This window comes from Rana temporaria, chromosome 4 (assembly GCF_905171775.1).
Source record: "Rana temporaria chromosome 4, aRanTem1.1, whole genome shotgun sequence".
NCBI lineage: Eukaryota > Metazoa > Chordata > Amphibia > Anura > Ranidae > Rana > Rana temporaria.
This window is the reverse complement of record NC_053492.1, coordinates 365,846,934-365,866,621: the sequence shown is the minus strand read 5'-3', so window position 1 is coordinate 365,866,621 and position 19,688 is coordinate 365,846,934. Positions and strand designations below refer to the sequence as shown.

Below are 19,688 nucleotides of genomic sequence, written 5' to 3'. Positions count from 1 at the left end.
AATCTGTGTTCATTTATTTATAGTTAATTAAGCAAGCATACCATTCTATACACAATACCATATTCACGTTAGTGTTTGAGTGCACGTTTAAATGATTGCAGCCTTTGGTTAATTTCAATATATTATTAGCACCTTCTTGAGTTTTCTACATAGCAGCATGCAAGTCCATTATTATTCACAAGAAAAAATTTGCAGCTTTGAATAAGGATGAATCCGATCATGAACCTTGCTATAGGTGTAGGCCATTTATGTACCTCATGAAGCCTGACTGGATATCTCCCAGGACATTGCAAAGAGAGGGGCAGCTAATACTACTCACCTTCACCATCAGAGGAGTGAGCTCATTCTCCAATTTAAGCCCCCATCACAGGCCCTTTCTCCCCCGATGCAATACCTCTGAGCTCAGTTTTTGAGAACTCACTCCTTGGATGGTGAAGGTGAAGGCTTCTCTTAGCAACATCCTGGGAGTTTTTTAGTCAGCCTTTGTGTGGTATGTAAATGGCTTACACCTATAGCAGTGGTTCTCAACCTGGGGGTCAGGACCCCCTTGGGGGTCAAATGATGATTGTCCAGGGGTCACCAAATCCTGGGCTGTTCCTGAAGCCCGCACCTCTCTCCCAGCATTTTTACAGTCACAAAGCAGGGCTGTTCCTGGAGCCCGTGGCCACCCACTCAGCCTCTTTGCAGCTGCCCATTCAGTTCACGGCATGGCTGGGGGGCAGAGACTAGAGGTCAGTTGACTGGTGAGGAATGTGAAGTGGGAGGGGCTGTAGGAGACCCATCTCCAGATTTCTGTAGAGGTGTCACTGCTACGAGACACCAAAAAGTCAGAGACACAGTAAACCCAGAGACACAGTGAGTAACACTGCCTGTGATTGTAGTTCCCATTAAAAGTCCCCACTACAAGTCTCAGATCAGCAGATGACCTTGATCAAGAGCACCTTAGTTGACCGATCAGAACTCCCCCAGCACTGCCACTCATCCCAAAAGAGTAAGAGGAGGAATAAAAATTGAGAATACATGGAAGGTGAAGAAAAGAGGCGAAGGAACAAAGAAAAAGGAGGAGAAAGAACAAGAAAGATGGCTAGTGAGAGGAATGGGACCAAGAAATTAGGATAGAGAGTGATAAAAGGGAAAGAAAGGAGAACAAATAGAAAGAACGGTACATCCTAAAATGTACCATAAGGAGTTTTAATACTGTACGAGTAGAAGGGACTCAGGGAGCGCTAAATGTCCATGGGTTAGGGGCGAAAATTATTGGTCTTTCTTTGGGTGCTGACAACCCACGCTATGGAAATAATTTTACTGTTAGAGGTCCCCACAACTTGGGAAATTTTATCAAGGGGTCACTGCACTTTAAAGGTTGAGAACCAATGACCTATAGCAAGGGTGTAATCAACTTTAGTTAGAGCTACAGTTTGTTTTTATCAACAGACACCCCTTATCTGCATAGGCAGTTTTTTTTTGGGCAAAGGTGAACTAATCCTTTCATATATTTAAGTCATTAAAAACTAGACAACAATCCTAAGTTAAAACTCTCCCTTTAAAGAAAGAGGTTTTTGCCTGTGTGTCATTTAAGGGGAGATTTCCCTTCACTTCCTGTCATGATGAGAACTGAGAGGAAACCTTCCCAATACATAGATGGCAATAAATCTATCAGCAGTTCTAACCCTTATCCGCTCTGTCTCAAAGGAGAAAAAAACGTTTGCTTGGAGTTGCGATTTAAGTCATTTTATTAACTACTACAAAAGCCAACATCGTCAAAGAATGGTATTTCAGTAACCACTATTGTTAATGGTTTTTTTTTTCTTAAACTTCCATACACAGTAAATGCAACTGTTCTGTGCAAAACCTAGTAAAAAAAAAACTCTGCTTTCTTGTAGTTTGTTTTGATGCCAAACATATGAATATTTAATCCAAAAAGTATAAAATTAAAGCTAAAAATATACTAAAATAATGATTAGTTATGTCTAAAATTACTTGCAACTTGAGTGGAATGTTACAGTGCATCTTCAATACTTGCACTTTGTAATAGGAACAGTTGCTGTTTTCTATTAACCCGTGAGCATGTGTTTAAAAAAAGAAAAAAAGAAAAGATGAACCTTAAAAAATCAGAAAAAAATAACAAGTGCAGGCATGGATAATGCTGATTTTAGCTGGTTCGTTCAACACACATTGCTATTCCCATGCCTCCACCTATACATAGGGCAGCCACTCCTTTCTTCCCACCAGTTCTTTCCAGAGCATAAAGAAGGGTCACCAAAATTCGACAACCAGACATTCCAAGAGGATGTCCCAGAGCTATGGCACCTCCTTGAATGTTAACCTGTAAAAGAAGAAATTACTTTAGTTACATACTGAAGTTGGCCCAGAGATTGTTTGTTTCAAGAAATTTCTTTTTAAAATAGTTGCCTAACCCTACTATCTATGTCTCTCATAAACATTGCTTTCAGGGGTGACAAGTGTATCCAGTCTATGATGTTCTCTTCACCTCCTGTGGTTTCCTGGTCAAGCTAAATCCCAAAGAATTTATTAAACGTCGCCTATGGAGATTTTAAAGGGTAAAAGTTTGTCGGCATTCCACGAGCGGACGCAATTTTGAAGCGTGACATGTTGGGTATCAATTTACTCGGCGTAACATTATCTTTCACAATATAAAAAAAAAAATTGGGATAACTTTACTGTTGTCTTATTTTTTTTATTAAAAAAGTGTATTTTCTTCCCAAAAAAGTGCGCTTGTAAGACCGCTGCGCAAATACGGTGTGACAGAAAGTATTGCAACAATCGCCATTTTATTCTCTAGGGTGTTAGAATAGAAAAATATATATAATGTTTGGGGGTTCTAATTAGAGGGAAGGAGATGGCAGTGAAAACAGTGAAAAAAAACTTTAAGAACTGCTGTTTTACTTGTAATGCCAACGGCCACCACCAGATGGCGCCAGGTCACAGAAGGAGGCTTGGGCCTTCACAAGGCTGCAAAGCAGCGGCCTTAATTACCAGCCACCGTGGGCCGGGGGAGGTGGGGGCGCACGGAGACACAGGATCCTGTACCTCCGTGCTCCACCACCTCCCCCGCCGCGTGATCGCGGCAGGCCCGCGACGGCTGCTATAACAGGCCTCAGCGTCTTCTCCAAGATCATGGAGAAAGTTGTAGTGCAACAGCTACAACAGCATTTAGATACCCTAAACTACTGGACCCACTACAATCGGGTTTTCCGTCCAGGTCACGGCACGGAAACAGCACTTCTCAAAATATGGGATGATCCCGCAAGGGTCCCCCCTGTCGCCCGTGTTATTTAATATTTACCTTCGCCCACTCCTCAAAATAATCAGTAACTAGGATCTTCTTTATCATTCCTACGCCGATGAAACTCAGCTCTACTTTCGTATAAACAACAAAAAGGACCAATACCTCGGACTAGAAAAATCCCTCACTTTGATAGACAACGGGATGACGGAGAGTCACCTCAAACTCAATGGATCAAAAACAGAACTCCTTCTGGTCCATGCAAACACAAAGAGATCGGCCAGGACGACATGGTCGACCCCGCCGATATTTGGACAGACCATTTCCCCTAGCACCAAAGTCAAAAGTCTAGGAGTCATTTTTGACTCCGACCTGACAATGGATGCTCAAATTGGGTCAGTAGTCAGCGGGTCTCACCATCTCCTGCGTCTACTAAGACTTGTGCCCTTCATTACAAAAAAAAAAAAAGACACCGCAATAGTAGTAGGTACACTAATAAACTCCAAACTCGACTATGCTAACTCCCTGTACCTAGGTCTCCCAAAATACCAGATTGCCCGTCTGCAAGTAGTCCAGAACACGGCAGCGTGCCTAGTAACAGGCAAAAAAACATGGGAATCGATTTCCCCCACCCTGAGATGCCTCCATTGGCTGACCGTCAAGAACCGAATCACATTCAAAGCCCTCTGCCTAACGCACAAGTGTATGCAAGGCATCGCCCCCCAATATCTATGTGAGAAAATAAAATACCACAACCCCAATCGCGTTCTCCGCTCAGCTAACCAAAATCTACTACACATCCCCAAGGCCTGTTACAAGAGCAAAGGAGAACGAAGATTTGCAGTCCAAGGACCTCGACTGTGGAACTCATTACCAACTCATTTACGAACGGAAGAGAATCACCAGGCCTTCAGAGGGAAAGTCAAGACCCATCTTTTCTGAAGGCTTAATAGAAGGAGAATGGATACCAAGTGCCTTGAGGCGATTCAGTTCACATTTGTAGTGCTATATAAGTTATTCACTCACTCACTCACACGACCGTGAAAAATGACATTTTTTTAAAATGGTCATTAAAAACGATCGTGTGTAGGCTCCAGAGCATTTTTCGCAACTTGAAAAATGGGCATTAAAAATTTAGAACATGCTCTAATTTTTGGCGTCGTTTCTCACGACGTGTGTAGGCTTTAACGATGTGAAAACGCGCATGCTCAGAAGCAAGTTATGAGAAGAGAGCACTCGTTCTGGTAAGACTAGCATTTGTAATGGAGATAGCACATTCGTCACGCTGTAACAGACTGAAAAGCACGAAGACTGAAAAGCGCAAATCGTCTCTCAAACTTTTACTAACACAAAATCAGCAAAAGCAGCCCAAAGGGTGGCTCCATCTGAATGGAACTTCCCCTTTATTTTTCACGATCGTGTGTATGCAAGGCAGGCTTGACAAGAATCACGTGCCCCCTTGTCCTCAGTGTTGACTGTAAAGTAAATAACTCAAAACCAAGTTCACTATATGGACCCCTTATATATTTGTACATGTTGATCATATCCCCCCTAAATCTCCTCTTCTCAAGAGTGAATAAATTCAGTTCCTCCAATCTTTCCTCATAGCTGAGCTCCTCCATGCCTCTTATCAGTTTGGTTGCCCCTCTCTGCACTTTCTCCAGTTCCCCAATATCCTTTTTGGGAACTGGGGCCCAAAACCGAACTGCATATTCCAGATGAGGTCTTAATAATGGATTTGTACAGCAGCAAAATATATATATATCTCTCTCTCTGGAGTCCAAACCTCTCTTAAAACAAGAAAGGACTTTGCTCGCTTTGGAAACTGCAGCTTGGCATTGCATGCCATTATTGAGCTTATGATCTACCAAAAACCCCAGATCCTTCACTACGGATTCCCCCAGATAGACTCATTACATGCAAAGCAAGATAGTTCAAGCTGTGATTTGTCATAATTGTGATGATTAAGGCTTACAGCTCCTGAAAACCCCAAATCCACAATCTCAGAAAATTTAAATATTGTGAAAAGGTGCAATATTCTAGGCTCAAAGTGTCCCACTGTAATCAGCTAATTAAGCTATAACACCTGCAAAGGGTTCCCAAGCCTTTAAATGGTCTCTCAGTCTGGTTTAGTAGGAATCACAATCATGGGAAAGACTGCTGACCTGACAGTTGTGCAGAAAACCATCATTGACACCCTCTATAAGGAGGGAAAGCCTCAAAAGATAATTGCAAAAGAAGTTGGATGTTCCCAAAGTTCTGCATCAAAGCACAATAGAAAGTTATGTGGAAGGGAAAAAAGTGTGGAAGAAAAAGGTGCACAAGCAGCAGGGATGACCGCAGCCTGGAGAAGATTGTCAGAAAAAGGCCATTCAAAAGTGTTTGGGACTTTCACAAGGAGTGGACTGGGGCTGGAGTGAGTGCATCAAGTCATATTCCTCTTGTTAAGCCACTCCTGAAAAACAAACGTCATCAGAAGCGTCTTACCTGGGCTAAAGAAAAACACACCTGGTCTGTTTCTCGGTGGTCCCAAGTCCTCTTTTTTGATAAGAGCAAATTTTGCATCTCATTTGGAAACCAAGGAGCCAGAGTATGGAGGACGAATGGAGAGACACACACTGCAAGATGCTTGAAGTTCAGTGTGAAGTTTCCAAACTCTGTGTTGATTTGGGGAGCCATGTCATCTGCTAGTGTTGGTCCACTGTGCTTCATTAAGCCCAGGGTCAACGCAGCTGTCTACCAGGAGATTTTGGAGCACTTCATGCTTCCTTCCGCAGAAGAGCTCTATGGGGATGCTGACTTCATATTCCAGCAGGACTTGGCACCTGCCCACACTGCCATAAGCACCAAAACCTGGTTCAATGATCGTGGGATTACAGTGCTTGATTGGCCAGCAAACTCACCTGACCTCAACCCCATAGAGAATCTATGGGGCATTGCCAAGAGAAAGATGAGAGACATGAGACCCAACAATGCAGAAGAGCTGAAGGCATCCTGGTATTCCATAACACCTCAGCAGTGCCACAGGCCGATAGTTTCCATGCCACTCCACATTGAGGCAACAATTGCTGCAAAAGAGGCCCAAACCAAGTACTGAGTACATATGCATGCTTCTACTTTTCAGAGGTCCGATATTGTTCTATGTACAATCCTTGTTTTATTATTTGCATGTAATATTCAAATTTTCTGAGATTGTGGAATTGAGGTTTTCATGAGCTGTAAGCCATAATCATCACAATTATGACAAATCACGGCTTGAACTATCTTGCTTTTCATGTAATGAGTCTATCTCATATATTAGTTTTACCTTTTAAGTTGCATTAGTGAAATAAATGAACTTTTGCACGATATTCACATTTTTCGAGTTTCACTTGTATATAAAACCTGGCCTGTTAGTGGTCCCAGAGGACAGGGTTGATGACCACTGCATTAAGATAAAAAAAACATTGTGTGTGTGTAGCAGCCTCCTCAGCACCCCCTGATTATTACCTGAGCTCCATATCTCTCCAGTGATGTCCACGAATGTCTAAGCTGTCTTGGGTATTCCTCCTGATTGGCTGAAACACAGCAGCAGTGCCATTGGCTCCCACGGTTGTCAAAGTCAGTCAGCCAATTAGGGGAGAGAGAGGGTAGGGCCAGGTCAGGACTCCATGTCTGAATGGACACACGGAGCTGTGACTTGGTTTGGGTGCTCTCATAAGAAGCCGTTTGCTGAGGGGGTACTCGATAGGAGGGAGAGGCCAGGAGCAGCAAAGAGGGTCCCGAGAATAGGAGGATCTGGGCTGCTCTGTGCAAACCCAACTGCACAGAGGAGGTAAGCATAACATGTTTTTGTTTTTTTAAATTAGACATTACAATCACTATAAGTATTTTTTCTGTGCTGGATGTAAAGGTTGCTGAAGCAGGACGATTATATTGAGACATGTAAAAATCACCGAACGTCGACGCCATCTGCTTAGAGGGTCATTCTGTTCAAATTTTTATGGCTGCTCTCTTTTTTTTTTTTTATTGTTTACATACAAACAACAAAAACAGAAATGCATATGTAGCATTAAAGGAGCAAACAGTGCTCACTCAGCAATGAGGTACAGTTACAGTTACATGGTATCCAGTCAGCGAGTACAGATTGATTGAGGGGTTTCATTGTTACCTTCTAAATTCCAGTATAATGACTAGAAGTCAACTAACATTTTCAGAGAACTCAAGGAGCAGATGGTGTAGTGCAAGCCGAACCAACCCATGGATTCCAGATCTTATGAAACTTTTTTGGGCAGCCTCTGGCCTCATACATCAATTTGTATAATGGTATGGCTTGACTGACTATATTGAGCCAGAAGGCTATAGTAGGTGAGGATTGGGATTTCCAATGCATAGTTATTTGTTTTCTTTGCATAGAACAGGATAATTCTTAGAAAGGTTTGTACATTCTTAGATATATTTTCATTGTCTATATATCCCAGCAGGCATCTCAGGGGATTACAAATGTTAGGCAATGGAGTGAGGAAGCTGATAAAGGCTGTGACCTCATACCAGAAATTCCTAATCGGCGGGCATTCCCACATTAAGTGGAAAAATGTACCATAAGCCATGCCGCATCGGGAACATGTTACGGAGGTTAGTCTCTTTAGTTTATGGAGTAAACAAGAGGTAAAGTAGGACCTGTATAATAATTTGGTTTGAATGACTCCCGGAAAGAGATAACAGATGATACCTGGAGGGGAAGCACTTCTTACCAAATATTCTCCGTCAGCTCTGGTATGTCAGAGCGCCATTTATTTTTGGTGGTGCCAATCCTAGTTGTCGTCTGAAGGAGAGTTTTGTAGTAAGTGGATACAAGTTCAGTGTGAGATGGGTCAGTCAATAAGCGTTGGAGTGGGGAAGGTTGGATAGCTATGTTTCGAAGGCCAAACTGTGTCGTGGTGGTATGGCGTATCTACAGATATCTGAAATATTCCGTAGGAGGAAGGCCATAGTCCCTGCGAAATTCGGCAAAGGATCGAAAGACGTTCACTATGAATAGGTGGGAAATCAATCTAACCCACCGCTTGAACCAGAACCCACCGTCTGTTCTGCGTAAGCATTCTGGTAAACCTGGGTTACCCCATAAGGGCACAAGTTTAAATATCCGCAGGGTCAGAGAGAGAAATTTTGTACCCTCCCTTCCCCTAGTGGAGAGGTGATGTATTCGATTTTGGAGATATTCATAGAAAGCAAGGATGGCTGCCTCCAGTGCTGTTGCCGCATTGTTCTCCTCGGGGTAGAACCACCAATGTGCATGGGCCACATAATAAGTTTGAAGGCAAGAAAGCGACAATCCCCCCTCCAAAATGGGTAGTTGTAATGTGTCTTTTACTATTCTAGCTACCCCCCCAAACAAATTTAATAAGAATCGTGTACATTTTCTTAAATTGTGAATGTATATTGGGGAGTTGCTCAGAATATATAGGAAGCATGGTAAAAAGATAATTACAATTTTTTTTATTCTACCCAACAGTGTCAGGGGAAGATTGGTTCAGGTCTTAAGCGTATTCCTCATTCAATTAATCAGTGGATCTAAATTCATTTTGGTGTATGAGGAGATAGGCCGTTGTATCTCAATACCTAGATAGCGAAAGTTATGTACAATCTGTAGTGGACATGAGGGTGGTAGTGTAATTGGGGTGGATTGGTCTAGCATAAAAAACAGGGATTTACCTGGAAGCCAGAAAAGTGCCCAAAGCACCAAATAATATCCAGTAGAGTAGGGAGTGACGACTGGGGGTCCGCTAAGGTTGGTCTCTGGTATTCTCCTCACACAGGTTTACGAAGTTCTGCCAGGTAGAGGGATATGCTTTATAGTGGAGTCTAGCAAGCAGCTTTATAATGGAGTTCCTCCCTGTTCTGATTTGGGGTTTTGGGCATGTTGGCCTTGTTGTTGTGTTGCCCACCCCTCATGTTTAGTGCTGTAGGGGTGGACCTTTCAGTCCTCCACCCTTCCTCCCTACATAGATCCTTTTTCATTTATAACATTTATAGAAGCTGTAGTAATGGCTTCTATAAATGGAGCAGCTGGGTAGAAAGGAAAGGCATTATTTTGTTAACCCCTGCTGCACTGGGACATTATGATGGCGGAGGCAGGGAGGTAAGGGCATCGGAAGAAATGAGGACACAGCAGCACTAGAGACACATCTCACTGAAGGCAAGTAATATTCGTTGTGATTTTTAGTTGTTGTTTTACAGAAACTTAGGCATTACCTCCTCTGTGTCCTGTGATGTGCAATTAGGAAATTCGGATTTTTGGCATACCTGTAAAATACTTTTGTTTTTGGCCAGTGTCCTTTCACCGGAAGGTGTGAATATAAACCTCTTTGTGTCCTTTAATGTACCCCAGGAAAAATATTTTGCAGGTAAACCAGAGACATAGTTCCGTGAAAATCCAAAACCTGGGCTTGAGGCACAGTTATCAAGTTCAACAAATGAAGGCAACATATCTTACCTTATCAGGGTTTAACCCCAATTCTTTGACAATTGCCAATGCTTGTGCTGCAAATGCTTCATTTATTTCAAATACGTCCACATCATCAAGGCTCCATCCAGCTTTTTCAACCTGCCAAAAAAAATAAAAAATTCCATGAGCATCTGGCAGATCTGTCTACAATGATTTCTTCTACTGAATGACAACGTAAAATTTGGCACCTTTCAGGGGGGGGCAGATACCTGCCTAATTCAGGTATTTTCCCCCACTTCCGGGCATAGATCCCCGCAGGCTCCGCATCGATTTATGCCATGTCCGGCCCCCGCTCTGCCCCCCAATTTCAGGTCCCAGAAGGGGCCTGTAAGGATGCGCAGCGCAACTCGTGCATGCGCAGTAGGGAACCAGGCAGTGAAGCCGCAAGGCCTTACTGGCTGATTCCCTTACCCAAGATGGCGGCGCCTCCACCCGAGAGCCAGATCGGCTTCGGGTGAGGACATTGCTGCAGCTCAGGGGGCATTTTTATAGTAATCAATGCATTTTTATAGCACTGATCGCTATAAAAATGCCAATGGTCCCAAAAATGTGTCAAAAGTGTTCGCCATAATGTCCCAGTTCCAAAAAAAAAAAAAAAAACGCTGATCGCCGCCATTACTAGTAAAAAAAAAATATTAATAAAAATGCCATAAAACTACCCCCTATTTTGTAAACGCTATAACTTTTGCACAAACCAATCAATAAACGCTTATTGCGATATTTTTTTACAAAAAATATGTAGAAGAATACGTATCGGCCTAAACTGAGGACATTTTTTTTATATATATATATATATATATATATATATATATATATGTATATATATATTTTTGGGGGATATTTATTATGGTAAAAAAAAAAAAAATTCAAAATTGTCGCTCTATTTTTGTTTATAGCGCAAAAACTAAAAACCGCAGAGGTGATCAAATACCACCAAAAGAAAGCTCTATTTGTGGGGAAAAAAAGACGCCAATTTTGTTTGGGAGCCACGTCGCACGACCGCGCAATTGTCAGTTAAAGCAACGCAGTGCCGAATCGCAAAAAGTGCTCTGGTCTTTGACCAGCAATATGGTTCGGGGCTGAAGTGGTTAAAAACGATTAATAATAGATAAAAATCAATCATATAATGTACCCATAGTTTCTAGTTTTGTTTTTGCATGTTGTTTCCTGCCTCTCTGCTGTACAGAGCCACAGAGCCAATACAGGGCAGTGATGGTTTGGAAAACGAAACTGATTGGTGCTGAGGGGTTTTAGACACACACTAATCACACCTCCTTGAAGTTAGTGACCACAGAGAGAAAGCTCCCAGCACTGTGGTTATCAGGAAACAGACAACCAGGAAGTGTGGAGTTTAGAGAAGAATTACAGCAACTCGAGAGCAAAAACGAACAATGAGGACATGAAAACAGCACTGCATTAAGGTAAAGGAAGCTATTAAGATAAAAAAAAAATGCTTTACAAACCCTTTAAGGGTGGGCACACTTATGTAACCATATTATTTTTGTTTTACTTCCCACCACCTAAAATATTTCAGTTTGTTGTTCAATTGAGTTGTACAGTTTATAGGTCACATTAAAAGGTGGAAAAAGTTCTGAAATTATTTATGTTTGCCTCATTTTTTTTACATCACAGAAACCTGACATTTAAAAACGGGGGTGTGTAGACTTTTTATATCCACTGTATAATTGCAGTCACTGTCACTTTATGGAGATTTTCTCACACTTTCTGTTGCATCTCTAAGGCTGCTTTCACATTGCAGCGTCGAGCCGCGGTGACGGTATAGCCGCGCTATTTGTAGCGCGGCTATACCATCGTGCTTACCGCGATATTCGGGAGCTAGCGGTGAGGTTTAAACCCCTGCTAGCGGCCGAAAAAGGGTTAATACCGCGCATTGATTTCAATGGGAAGGCGCGGTATAGGAGCGGTGAACACACCGCTCCTATACTGCGGTAAAGATGCGGCTAGCAGGACTTTTGGAGTGTTCCTGCTAGCGCACCGCTTCAGTTACATAGTTAGTGAGGTTGAAAAAAGACACAAGTCCATCCAGTTCAACCACAAAAAATAAACAAACAAAATAAAAAACACAGTACAATCCTATACACCCAACTCCATACCCACAGTTGATCCAGAGGAAGGCAAAAAACCCCAGCAGAGCATGATCCAATTTGCTACAGCAGGGGAAAAAATTCCTTCCTGATCCCCCGAGAGGCAATCGGATTTACCCTGGATCAACTTTACCTACAAATCTTAGTACTCAGTTATATTCTGTACATTTAGGAAAGAATCCAGGCCTTTCTTAAAGCAATCTACCGAGCTGGCCAGAACCACCTCTGGAGGGAGTCTGTTCCACATTTTCACAGCTCTTACTGTGAAAAAACCTTTCCGTATTTGGAGGTGAAAGCCTTCGGGCTTTCACATTGAAGACTACAGGGCATGATTTTTCATGCGGTATAGCAGCGCTATTTTTAGCGCTGTACCGCATGAAAAACGCCCCAATGTGAAAGGGGCCTAAGACAGAAAAGAGGGAAAATCTCCCCAGCAGGACAAGCTAAGTATGGGCAGGCTAAATTTACCAGGTTGATCTGTTTTTATTTCCATTGTGACTCTGTAAGTGCAATTTTTAATTATTAAACGCATGGTTTAAACGAACTTCACTATGTGGGCTCTATCACTCCCTCTATGTACCCATTGAACACGGAGGATACGTAGGACTATCATTACAGCCCAGGAATTAAAGGCCCAGGCTAGGGTTTTAGCCACTTGCTGATGTTCATACATGCTCTGGTAAGCCTCCTATTTATAGGGTGCTGGTGATGGTGGTACTTAAAGTCACTTTTTACCTTATGTGTGTGTTGATCAAACATACTTCACCATTGAATGTTTTCTTCCTATGATACGGTTCAATAATTTGGTTTTCGGTGGAGACTTCAAGAATCCTCTTCTTTTTCCACCTTCCCCTGCGAGGATCATTTTAAAGGCCCTGGCTGGGGTTTGCAGCCGCAAGCACACACTGCTTGCCATTCGGTAAGCCTCCAATTCTTACTGGTTCAAGGTGTTTTTTATTTGCTCCTCAACATTGCTACTCCTATATGAACTTTATTTTTGTGGATGCATTAGGACTGAATTTACCCTCTTTCTAATCCCGCATAGATTTGGGTTACTGGCTCCATAATTAATTTTTCCTCAATTTTACCGTTTAGATTTTTTATTTTAGCGCAACAACCTTTCCCCTTTGTTCTATGTTGTTGTGTTCGTATTAACACTCCGTTGTTGCAGCTTTACTAGCAATTTATTGACTTTTATTATTTCTTAGCGCGGTATTTTTCTTCCTTTTTTCTCATAGTGTGTACCAAGCTTACATTTTATGGGGCAGATCCACATACATTTGCATGGGCGCAGCGTATGTGACATACGCTACGCCGCTGTAACTTACTTTGCTATTCTTTGAATCCTGAAAGAATTTGCGCCGTAAGTTACGGCGGCGTAGTGTATCTCTCGCGACGTAAGGGCGCGGAATTCAAATGCGGCGAGTAGGGGACGTGTTTCATTTAAATGAAGCGCGTCCCCGCGCCGAACGAACTGTGCATGCCCCGTCCGTCAAAACTCCCAGGGTGCATTGCTCCAAATGACGTCGCAAGGACGTCATTGTTTTCGACGTGAACGTAAATGGCGTCCAGCCCCATTCACGTACGACTTACGCAAACGACGTAAAATGTTCAAAATTATACGCGGGAATGACGGCCATACTTAACATTGAGTACGCCACCAGATAGCAGCTTTAACTATACGCCGGAAAAAGCCGAACGGAAACGACGTAAAAGAATGCGACGGCCGCTCGTACGTTTGTGGATCGTCGGAAATAGCTAATTTGCATACTCGACGTGGAATACGACGGAAACGCCACCCAGCGGCCGCCGGAAAATTGCATCTTAGATCCGACGGCGTACTAAGGAGTACGCCTGTCGGATCTAACACAGATGCCGTCGTATCTTGTTTGGTGGATACCAAAACAAAGATACGACGAGCAAAATTTGAAATTACGCGGCATATCAACAGATACGCCGGCGTAATTTCTTTGAGGATCTGCCCCTATGTCTTTATGTCACCTTTAGAACTTGAGTACATTCTTCATCCTAGAATCGTTTTTTCTACCCATACAAGCCAGATTAGAAACAGGTCAGAAAAAGACCATAAGCACCTCTGAAGGATCCCAAATAGATATGAGGGAATCTGTTTGGGTTCGGTTTGCAAACTTTGTGATAAATCTAACTGAAATCAGTGTGGGGGGATAAAAATTATCTGAAGCAAAAAAAAAAAAAATCTGTCAAGCGCCTGAAAGAAGTCTCATCTGCAATCCCAATGTGAAAGCCCGAGTGCTTTCACACGAGGCGCTGCGCTGACAGGGCGTCAAAAAAAAGTCCTGCAAGTAGCTTCTATGCCGCGCTTTAGTAGCGTTGAATACACCACTCCTAAAGTGCCCCTTCCCATTCAGGCGCTTTTTTTAAAGACCCCTTTTACACTGATTTGCAATCACTATTGCGCTAAATATAGCACCTGCAAACTGACCCTAAACAGCTGCTGCTGTTTCTCCAGTGTGAAAGCCCCAGTGTGAAAAAAAGTCCACCTATTGAAATCAATGGGACTGCGCCGCTATACTGCCGGCAACGTGCCTCTGCAATTTTTTTTGCAAGCGCCCTGTCCCGACGAGCTCACACGCAGAAGCGAACGCATACGTGAGTAGCGCCCGCATATGAAAATGGTGTTTAAACCACACAAGTGAGGTATCACCACGATCGTTAGAGCGAGAGCAATAATTCTAGCCCTAGACCTCCTCTGTAGCTCAAAAGATGCAACCTATAGAATGTTTTAAACGTTGCCTATGGAGATTTTTTTTAACAAAAGTTTGACGCCATTCCACGAGCGGGCGCAATTTTGAAGCGTGACATGTTGGGTATCATTTTACTCGGCGTAACATTATCTTTCACAATATATAAAAAAAATTGGGCTAACTTTACTGTTGTCTTATTTTTTAATTCAAAGAAAGTGCGCTTGTAAGACCGCTGCGCAAATATGGTGTGACAAAAAGCATTGCATTGACCGCCATTTTATTCTCTAGGGTGTTAGAAAAAAATATATATAATGTTTGGGGGTTTTAAGTAATTTTCTAGCAAAAAAATAATGTTTTACTCTTGTAAACGCCAAATCTGAAAAACAGCCAAGGTCCTTAAGTGGTTAAGATCAACTTATTATAATTCATCTGTGTGAATACTTACAGCTTTTTTGATGGCTGGGATTGGTCCAACTCCCATAACTGATGGATCCAAACCAGCCTGAGCTGTGCACACAATCTGTGCCAAAGGTGAGAGGTGTCTGCGATGTGCTTCGGACTTCCGCATGAGAATCACTGCTGCTGCTCCATCATTAATTCCTGAGAAGAGGACAATAATAGTGCTGCATCAGAGCCAACAATGTCACCTGAATGATTAATATCAAGTTGCAAATGTTTCTTTAGACAAATCAAGTTAAAGTGGCATTCCAGAATATACTTAACTAATCTTAAAACTGCCCCCCTATACTAACATGCCAGTGAAAGATCTGTACTTGCCAATTTTCAGTCCACTCTGGCCCATTCATGTGATTTCCTCTCCTGTGTCACCAGCGCTGAACTTCTGCCAAAAACTCCAACTCGCCAAAATCTACAACCACGTCATTTCCGGTGACTTTCCAGCAGCAATAATTGGAGATTTTGACAGAACAGCGGCAGCGTATACAGTACCTGACGAGTTGGCTGTTTTGACAGAACACCGGGTAAGGAGGAAAAAGGTTGTCGCAGCCTCGAAAGCGGCCAATCGGTTGGTTACTATTGGGCGAACTAACAATGTCCACTCATTATATGGTGTAACGTACTGTATACGCTGCCCCTGTTTTCTGTGAAAACAGCCAAATCCTCAAACTCTCCAATTATTGGTGCTGCAGAGTCACTGGAAGGGATGTGGTTATAGATTTTGTCAAGTTTGAGTTTTCGGCAGAACATCGGCTTTAGGGGAGAGGTGGAAGCACCAACAACGAATGGGTCATAGTAAGCCTATGGATGATGTCACCACTCAGGCATTCCAGCTGTCGTTGAGCGCTCTCTCCTCTGTCCTGTAGCCAGGCGTTGGCTTACATGGGAGATCATGTGACCGGACTAGAGCAGCCTGAAAATGGGTAAGCACACAGATCATTCTTCCACAGATTAATATAGGTCTTAGGAGGAGTGAGGGAGCAGTTTTAGGAGTAGTTAGATATATCCCAGACTATATAAACTATAACAACGTCCTGTAAAATATCTGCCATTCTGATTATCTCTTAAACAGATATGTGTTCAGAAGCATAGAAAAGTGACTGGAGCAGTCCATCGAGTCTGCCCTTTTTCTTTTTTATATACAGGCTTTGTATTTAATATCGTTAACTTTTTAGTCTAAGTATAGACCTAGGGTTTGTCCCAAGCATGTTTGAAGGCATTTACTGTTGACTTGCTCACTACCTCTGCTGGATTTTTATTCCAAGCATCAACTACCGTTTCAGTATAAGAAGATTATTTTCTAACCCTAGCGCTGCTAGGTGGAAGTGCTAACCACTTAGCCACTGTGCTGCCCCAATAACATTTAGGTGCCTGTATCAACCCTTCCCTAAAAAGAATAAACAAGAAAAATTTCCTCCCTGCTTAGGACTGTATGGCAAGATCTAAGGGATGGGACAGAGATACCCAAACATGGTCTGGCACATTTTTTTTTTTTTATTATTATTATTATTCTCCCTTATCTTTCCAATCCATATTCCAAGCCCCTTCACCTGAGATCAATAACAAGTGAATTCATAAAACTCCTCTGGGCCCATAAGATACCACGATATATAGCACAAACTTACCGAAACAGAGGAGGTCTTGGTTTCCAATTAATTTCCAGAAAACATGGGTGCATTTAATTTATTTCCCCTAGAAGATGGACTTATCCTTTAAGGCAGGGGTGCCCAACCAGTGGTCCGGGGGCCACATGTGGCCCGCGGAGCCCTCCAATGTGGCCCACGACCTCCTGCTCTGGGATGGCTGGTTGGCAAGCCCAGATTGCAGGTTGCTGACCTGCCATCTCAGAGCATCAGTGTTGTGAATGAAGCCGGCAGTAGAGGAAGCAAGTGGCTTTTCAGAAAGTGCACCATACCTGCAGGATATAATAGACGTCTATAGCAAAATGCAGCTAACTGGCGGGAAAACCACAGGTACACTGCACCGCACTCACGGTGTGGGAAGACTGCAGGAATTTAGTGTAAAAGCAGCCTTAGTCACCTTTCACACGAACGGTCCAACCCAATCGGACCCTCCATTCACCTCTTTGGAGCGGAAGATGTAAGACTTTTTGTCCATTTACACCCTGCCTACCTTCAATCCCATCTGCTTAAAAAAACATATGCAGAGTGGACACAGACCTGTTATCTGCCCACTCCGCTCATTGTGGCCCGTGACTGGTTACTAAGTCGCTTAAAGCGGTGGTTCACCCTTAGAGGGCACTTTTTAGCCTTAGATTCCTGCTCGTTTTTACTAGGGGAATCGGCTATTTGTTTTAAAATATGAGCATTACTTACCCGTTTACGAGATGCATCCTCTCCGTCGCTTCCGGGTATGGGCTGCGGGAATGGGCGTTCCTTCTTGATTGACAGTCTTCCGAGAGGCTTCCGATGGTCGCATCCATCGCGTCACGATTTTCCGAAAGAAGCCGAACGTCGGTGCGCAGGCGCAGTATAGAGCCGCACCGACGTTCGGCTTCTTTCGGCTACGAGTGACGCGATGGATGCGACCGTCGGAAGCCTCTCGGAAGACTGTCAATCAAGAAGGAACGCCCGCTCCCGAAGACCCATACCCGGAAGCGACGGAAGAAGATGCATCTCGAAAACGGGTAAGTACGGATCATATTTTAATACAAATAGCCGATTCCCCTAGACCGAACGAGCAGGAATCTAAGGGGAAAAGGGGAAAAATTTAATAAATGGGTGAACTCCCGCTTTAAGTGGCCCTCGGCCTTCAAAAGGTTGGGCACCCCTGCTTTAAGGCTAATAGTACATAGGGTTTAATACCAGTGCAAAAATGGAACAATGGAAACTTTCTGTAATATCAGAACAGCATGAACTAATGATTTTAACTTTACACATGCCACTGAGAAATCTTATCGTTGCTTACAGTAGTCAGTAATGCTTGAGAAGTCTCTCTCACTCTAATATACAGAAACAGTATATCATTTGGACTCTGATAAGAAGGGCAGTTCACCAACCTGAGGCATTGGCAGGGGTTACCGTTCCAGTCCCATCCTTGAGGAAATAAGGTTTTAATTTTGCCATTGCTGCTAAACTGCTGCCATGTCTAGGAAATTCATCGGCTTTCACTACAACTGGACCTGATAAAAAGTGAAATAAATCTTACAAACAGATAATATACCAATAAACAAGAAATTAGACAGCTATATTATCAATACTGCAATCACAAGGAGATGTGCATCAAGAGAATGTTCTTATAAACAGGGCAACAGCGGTAGCTGCTGCGCCATCTGTTGAGGGGGGCGGCAGACGGACCTGATGATGGACCCCCCACTGTCCCTCCAGCCCACACTACGCACCATACCCACACCCGCTTCCTGATTGGCCGGAAGGAGAATCAGTGTGACAATAGCGACCATTTATTTGGGTCAAGATCACCTAAAATTGAAGTCAAAATCCCAGTGGAGATTCAAATCTTGGGCTCCACATGCCTTTAACCTTTGTATCCACCATATCTCACAATTTTCAATGTCGCCACCCTTGTCAGCAGGAAACACATGCTCAGTGCCACAGAACCTTGTACAACATACCTCCCAAAAATGATTTAATATATTTGAAATCTGCTTGGCATTAATATTCTGAGCATCCCAGTAATGTTCTGGATTGCCCTGTACAATAAGCCTTGCAGTGGCTTTGAGCCTTGACACCGGTGGTCTTTCTTCACACGCATTTATTTAGATATTGGAGGTGGTAGCCCTGCTTCTGTGTGCTTTCTCTATTGGCACACACAGCCCAGTCTCCCCCATTTTCTGCATACAGGATTTGACTGACAGCAGCAGGAGCCAATGTCTGCCACTGCTGCCTCTGTGAGCAGACAGAAGAGAGAGCCTCTGCAGATGGGCACAGAACTGTATCGAGATAGGACTCAGGTAAGTATAAAGGGGTCTGATGGCGATACAAGCACTGGGACATTTTTTAACTTAATGCAGGCAAGGTAAAAAAAAAATCCAGAATTTAGAACCACTGTAACATTGTGTATGTCTGTGTGCACACGTAAAGTAAATCTGTCCCTAAGGCCCCGTCGGACAAAACCGATGAGAATGGACCGAGGTTCAGTTTCATCGGTCCAAACCGACCGTGTGTATAGGCCATCGGTCTGTTTTCCTTCGGTCCAAAATTTTAAAACATGCTTCAAAACCGAACCGATGAACTGCTGCCCGATCGGTCCAAACCGATGGTTAGTACAGAAAAGCATCGGTTCAAAACCTGCGCATGCTCAGAATCAAGTCGACGCATGCTTGGAAGCATTGAACTTCGTTTTTTTCAGCACGTCGTGTGTTTTACGTCGCCGCATTCTGACCCGATCGGTTTTTGAACTGATGGTGTGTACACACATCAGACCATCAGGCCACGTCAGCGGTGAACCGATGAAAACGGCCTGTCGGTCCATTCTCATCGGTTTGGAACGACCGTGTGTACAAGACCTAAGGTGCTATAAATAAGGCTCTATGCACACAGGACGTTCAACAAAGTCTTTCTGGAGGTCGAATTGCTGGCAGGGAAAATGCAGCTTTAAAAACATGCTTGTAATGTCATTGAGCTTTTTTCAACGTGTGGCATTTTTTAAATTACACCCAGCTTACCCTAGCTTTGCAATGTAAAAGAAGC

General features: G+C 43.2%; 1 protein-coding gene across 1 annotated transcript in view; it reads right to left on the bottom strand.

The window, feature by feature from the left end:
* Positions 1-1,715: 1,715 nt before the first annotated feature.
* The window catches only part of ACAT2 (acetyl-CoA acetyltransferase 2), a 41,955-nt gene continuing 23,982 nt past the window's right edge, over positions 1,716-19,688 (bottom strand). The window contains exons 6-9 of the mRNA XM_040350914.1: positions 18,038-18,160; positions 15,008-15,162; positions 9,723-9,833; positions 1,716-2,326 (exon numbers count right to left, since the gene is read on the bottom strand). Of these exons, the coding sequence (XP_040206848.1) occupies positions 2,153-2,326; positions 9,723-9,833; positions 15,008-15,162; positions 18,038-18,160 (563 nt within the window). The 3' untranslated portion in view covers positions 1,716-2,152. The remainder of the gene's footprint in view (positions 2,327-9,722; positions 9,834-15,007; positions 15,163-18,037; positions 18,161-19,688) is intronic.